We start from the raw sequence: 5857 nt of genomic DNA, 5'->3' as shown, positions 1-5857 counted from the left end.
ATCACAGTTCATGGGTTCGTTTGTGGCCTCAGAATATTTAATTATGTAGACAATTTCAATTAGCTATTTGAACCCTGGGCAGATCATTTTAACAGACCTAACGTCTGGCTCAAGTACAGATTTCCAGGCAACTGGCCAGCCATTGCCCTAGCCCACCTTCTGAGTGTCTGCTAGCCTTCTGTTCCCCCATCCCTGCTGTGACAAGGCAGGCTGGCTTAGCCCTTCCTCCCACACCCCTTGCAGGACAGTGAACAGTGACTGCCTTCAGGGAGTCCCTGAGAAAACCTTGTGCTTCTTCCGCCCTCTGTTGTCGGGTGGTGCTCTCTTTATAGCTGTTCACTTGCTGGGGTTGGAGATGTCCCCCAGAGGCAACTATCTTCAAGGCTTAGTCCTCATCTTGGCATTGGGAAGGAGTAGAACGTTTAGGAAAATGGCGCCTAGCAGAGGGAAGTCAGGACACGGCAGGTCACTGCAGGTAAACACTGGGTCCCAAGCTCCTTCTCCCCCTCTCTTCCTGGTCACATGGACAATCTGTTCCACTGCACACTCTCCTCGATGTGTGTTCTTACCACAGGCTCCCAAAGCAGGCCATGGATTGAAGCCATAGCCCAAGACAAACCTTTCGTACTCAAGACTGTCTTGTTACGGTAACGGAAAGCTGACTGATACAGTGTCTGGTTTTAACTGAGACACGGCATCTCTAAGGACATAACCCAAAGAAGAGAGTCAAAAGAGACAGCAGGATGAACCCTCTGCTTCGGGGCACGTGGTGGGGGTGGGAGTGGGGCCACAGGCTTGCCTCAAGTGGACATGTGTTAGAACCTTAATGGTAGAAGTAGTCCCTTCTACCACCTGCCAGTCACAGCTGCTCCCCAGGTGCCAACTAGGGGAATCCAGGGATCCATCACCACAGATGCTCCTAATGTGAATCTGGGGGGGGGGGGGGGCGTGTAGCCTAAATCAGAGGACGGCAGCTTGGATTCAAGGCTTTCTCACTTCTCAAGTGGCACGGCCTTCAGTGGAGGCAAGTGAGGAGGCAAACAACCAGGCTGTCACAACGGTGACTTGTACTCTACAACTCAGTGACATACTGCGTAGCACCTTAGTTTATCCAGACACAGGACATGTCTCTCAGCTCACCTCTCCCCTTAGGAGGCAGGGACACTGCGACAGTCATCTGAGCCCACCCAACACCGGGGACACCCCTACTGCAGACCCTTTGTCACGTTCTACTTAGGAGCCCTCACAGAATGGCTGTACAGACACTGCCAGGCCCTACGTGTCTTGGGAAAGTGGCATGAATTTCATGTAAATGTCTCTCTTGCTGGGGTGGTGGACGTCTGGGCTCCTGCATCCTTGGGGTTAGGCCAGCCCATTCCTCAGGGCATACAATCCAGATCGTCATGGTAACTTCTGTAACTGTCCATACACCTCAGGAAACAAAATGCAGCATCCCCCAGCAAACAGCTGGCGACAGCGACATACATCAACCGATGGCCAAAGCCTGCTGATTCTAGGGGGGAAAAAAAAAGGAGCTTAGGCCCCTGCCTGGGTGGTTGGGCCGACCTTGCTGTCTGAAGCAGAGATGGTGGGCATTGGAACTGCCAACCTGTGGGCTTGCCCTGGAACAGGGCTCAGTGTCGTCGAGCTGTTGGGGACGACAGTTGCATTCAAGCTACTTGGGGCCTCCCCGGTGGCTTGTATCTTAAAGTAGACGAGATAGAAGACTGGCAGCACAATCCCGATGAGCAGCATAAGGAAGACGGCGTTCCACCAGGGGATCCCACAGTCTGCGCCATCAGCCGCTGGCTTCTGGGCTGTGGGGAGCAGCGGCTGACCTGGGGCCTCCACACAGCAGCTGTCCGTGTGGAAGACGTCGGACTGCACAGCCCGCTCAATGTTCTCATCAATTCCCTTGAAGAAGTCTGTCAGCTGGTTGCCCTGAGCAGCTGCCCCGGTGCTATCTTCATCTTCTGGCAGTTCGACCACTGTCACTCTGGTTTTGGAAGACGGGGGCCCCAGGGGCGTTAGTTCTTGGTGGTTCTCTGTGAGGATGCCGTGATTCCTCACTGGAATCTTAATTGACTTCAAAGCATACAGGTCTTGTTCTCTGATGAAGTTGTTCACCGTCTTGATATCTGCAACCTACAGAAGCCATGCATTATAAATATGCGATGCTCCTTAAAACCAGTACCCAGCTGAGCCCCTCGGCCTGCTGGGGTCCCAGTGAGGAAGCCCAGGAAGGCTGGAAGCTGCACCCTACAGCCAGCTTCCTTTCAGCTGAGTAACTTGGGCTTCAGTTTGATCTTTGGCTTTTAGCTCTTAATAAACAGCTTAGAAAACAACTGTTCTACTTCGAACAATTTCAGACCGATTGTGGATGTGTTGTGCCTACAAGGAAAGCCACAGGTGAAACCCTTCCCTGTCTAACTCTCCCATCTCACACCAGAATCCAGCTGAGCAAGTGGCCAGACAAGCTCACCAAAAGCCCCCAGCTGACCCTGGGCACCCATTCAGAGTCTCCAGCCCCTGACAGCTTCCTCGGGATGCCCCCTCAGCATTCTCCCAGAAACAGGATAGGCATAGGAACTTATTTCCTGAATGGAAGTTAATTCACCTTGGGGAGACTACACTTCTCTCTAGAAGAAGGTTAGGACATCAGCCATCAAGGCAGGAGCTTCAGAGTGGGTCATGGGAACGTGACTGTGGATTTTATCAGGCAACACGAAGCTAACAGAAAAGGAGGGACAGGAAAGCCAAGTTTTTAACTCCCTTCTAGCTACTTTTGAAAAGAACTTCTCTAAAACATAAGTACAACCCACAGAGTTTACTATTCAAGTCTAGGATATATATGATCATTTTTTTCAGCAACCACTACCACTTTTAAGAGTCCCACTGAATGGGCTCTGGGAGCGCTTTTTATCTTGCCCTGAAACTAACAGAGTGGATGGGCTTGGCAGCTTTCTTTCTCTGTGCACTAAATGAACAGCACGTGCATTTACCTCCAAGAGGAACTGGGCTAGTTGGTGGAGACATTAAATAGCCATTCTGGACTTGCTAGAGTTCATCATCCTGACAGGCCTGCTCAGTCTATCTTGCAAGACTTTGTTGGGAAGGCTTTGTTTTTCAGTCCAAGGTCTATAAAGCATATGTTATGCTCACAGAAGCAGATCAGAAGAGCCAAACACAAAGGCCAGTGCAATGCAGAGACGCTATGTGTCCCTGGAGACCAGCCTCTAGTACTTTGGGAAAGACTCCCATACCCACACACAATCTTTTTGTTCATTTGGATCTTGTTAGATAAACCACAGACAATGTTTAGGAGTTAAAGTTTTTTGTTTTTCCTTTTTTAATTGTGTAGCTGATGCAGCCTTGGTGACAGCTGCTGTCGGAATGCAGCATGAGGTTAGCAGCGTGAAACAAGTTGTTTCGATGAGGGAGAAAAGAGCGATTCCAGAAATGCTTTCCTACTTACTTTGCCACTGTTAATCACTCTGAGTGCTAAAAACATAATTAAAGAGAAAGATAAGGTTATACAAATGCACAGCACAGAGGCTAGACCATGCAGTTCTAACAGAGAGAAGGAAAAACTCTACCAGTCAGATTAGCTACTGCCAAGAAAAGGTCAGAAGAATACACAAGTTGTGAGAGAAGCCAAGCATGCCACGGAAACTTGGATACATTGCACCTACCGTCTCCAGGCCCTAAGATCTTAAATACAATGTGCTCAAAAGATCACACAGTTCAGAGTATCACTGTGCAGGGCAGGGCAAAGGAAACACGGCCTTAACTGAAGTCCCAGCTAACCCTTTCTGAGATCAGAGTTCTGAATGAAGGGTGCTTCCATCAGCTTCCATCCCTGGCTATGGAGGATTCTAGTGGGGGGGGGGGGTGGAGTGAGGGGTGTCAGGAAGGACAAGGGCCCCTCTTACAGTGACTCCCCTGTGTCTCTCTCGAGTCAGCTTACTTTGCAACCATACTGGAGAGCCAGCTTGTTGAGGCTGTCCTCCTGGGCCAGCTCGCGCTGCAGCAGCACCATGTTGTTGGTTCCGGGCTGCTGCGGGTGTTGGCTGCTGCTCTTCTGGCGCTCCTTGCCCCGAGGTCGTAACACCACACGGTGTGACTCTTCCTCAGAGGAGTCCCCAGAGTCTCCACTGTCATTCTTGAACATGTAAACATGGCTGCTTGGAGTCCTACAGACAACAGCTGGGCCTTGGAAGGTCTTGGCTAACACTTCCTTCTGCCTCATTTTCTTAACTGAAAATCAAACCTGGGGTTAATTCCACACAAATACTGCACATTCTCCTCTGGCTTCCTAAGAACTGTCTCATTAGTAATTTCCTAATAGTGCAAATATTCAGCAAACAGCATCATGACAGATCAAGAACATCCTCATCCTAGGCCACCTGGTACTGAGGCAGAATAAAATCACACGTTTTCTAACTGCTTAGTATGGGGGGAGGTTCCTTACCTTCCTTCCCCCAGCCCTCCCCACACCACTTATGTCTCAGAGCACCCGGAACGCTGTTCTCAACTCCCTGACACTGAGAATCGTACATTCTGAGTCTTTGTACAAAAACCTCCTTAGGCATCCCAAGGTGTCTGCAGGAAAAAAGATCACTACCAAGGACATAGGCAGAGAACAACCATAGGTCTCTTATTTTGACCCTGGCTGACTTGACCGAAAAGGCAAGCAATGGAAAAACGCCTATCAAAGTTTAGTTTGCCCATTCCTCACGGTCACTCCGCACTCATTTCACTCCATGGTCCCTTTATTGTCACCTGAAGCCAAACTCCAGAACCACAACTAACCTTTCCCTTCCAAATAGCTCCAATGGAACTCTGGGCATTCCTGGCGATCCCTTCTGAGTGGCCCTTTAAGGGGACAGCAAGCCTCAGCGCATCTCCTCTGGTCTCAAATTGTGAGCTCCTGACACCCGGGGCGGTCAGAAGAGGCCTCAGTTTCCCTTCAGTGACAGATGGGGTGTCCTTAAGCAGAAGACAAAACAAATTTGAGACCGCCCCGCCCCTGGGCCTAAACAGGCTGGGCCCCAACTTTCCAAGGAGCACACATCCTGCCACCTCCGCAAGCTGGCACCAGGCCTACGTGGACACGGGCACCGGCCCTATAGTGGCAGACCACCACAGAGTCCACGGTGACAAGCGACACCACGAGCCTTGGCCCCCCCAAGTCAACCCCGCAGCCCCTGCTCCAGGTCCCGGTACCTCGCTCCCAGGCTCCACCGCCGCCTCGTCCGCGATTGGCTGCAAAAAACAGGTCTTCCGGGGGTGGGGGACTGAGTGTTAACCAATGGCTTCAGAGGAGGGCGGGCACTGGCGCAGCGGCAAGGTGCTGAGAGGTCAGAACTCACCCTGCTCGAAGGGGCGGGTCCTGATGGGCGGGGATCCAGCGCGGTGCCTGGACCTTCCCTCCTTGACTGGTTCGCCCAGGCTGTGCCCAGTTTCCACGTCTGAGCCAGGTGTGAAACTTGGCCTCCTTTATGGTGTCCACGGCTTTCTGCCTCCGTCTTCTTCCCGGAAGGAGAGACCTTTGACCCATGTGTGTCTTGATCCGTGGCCAGGAGCGTCCTCAGTATGGCGGCGCGCCACTCCGGAGGCCTGCCGCCGGGAGCCAGACCCTGGGTTTTTTGACCCTGTATCCTTTGAGAGGCTGAATGGTTGCCAGCCCCTTGCCTGGAGATAAAAGTCCAGGGATGTGAAATATTGCCATGAGAACACAGACCAAAATTACATAAACGAGGATATATATCACATGGCTACCCAGAAAGCCCCTGCTATTCGGAAAAGGGAGGAGAACCTGTGGTGTTGTTTGCAGCAAGCACAATCAAGGATTAAA

The 5857-nt window shown here is 51.5% G+C and overlaps 1 protein-coding gene across 4 annotated transcripts; it reads right to left on the bottom strand.

Annotated features, from left to right (window-relative positions):
* Positions 1-954: 954 nt before the first annotated feature.
* LOC127186321 (lysM and putative peptidoglycan-binding domain-containing protein 4-like) lies at positions 955-5352 on the bottom strand. 4 transcript variants are annotated; one of them, XM_051142740.1, is made up of 4 exons: positions 5227-5352; positions 4813-4989; positions 3968-4257; positions 955-2145 (listed from the first exon to the last, which is right to left on the bottom strand). In XM_051142740.1, the coding sequence occupies exons 3-4, from the start codon at positions 4247-4249 to the stop codon at positions 1537-1539; spliced, it is 891 nt and encodes a 296-aa protein (XP_050998697.1). In that variant the 5' UTR covers positions 4250-4257; positions 4813-4989; positions 5227-5352; the 3' UTR covers positions 955-1536. The 4 variants fall into 4 exon arrangements, with proteins under 4 accessions (XP_050998697.1, XP_050998696.1, XP_050998699.1 ...); XM_051142742.1 differs by lacking the exon at positions 5227-5352 and adding an exon at positions 3476-3501 and having other exon boundaries at positions 2003-2145; positions 4813-5181; XM_051142739.1 differs by lacking the exon at positions 5227-5352 and having other exon boundaries at positions 4813-5181.
* Positions 5353-5857: the final 505 nt, after the last annotated feature.

The sequence above is a fragment of the Acomys russatus genome, unplaced genomic scaffold (assembly GCF_903995435.1).
Source record: "Acomys russatus unplaced genomic scaffold, mAcoRus1.1, whole genome shotgun sequence".
Lineage (NCBI taxonomy): Eukaryota > Metazoa > Chordata > Mammalia > Rodentia > Muridae > Acomys > Acomys russatus.
Note: the sequence above shows the minus strand (reverse complement) of the source record. Positions and strands in the feature narration are given on the sequence as shown.

Coding starts and splice junctions, on each gene's coding strand:
- LOC127186321 (XM_051142740.1), bottom strand. CDS start 4,249: ATGAGGCAGAAGGAAGTGTTAGCCAAGACCTTCCAAGGCCCAGCTGTT. Junction 2,146..3,967: donor CTCTCCAGTATGGTTGCAAA/GTAAGCTGACTC, acceptor TGGCTTCTGTAG/GTTGCAGATATCAAGACGGT.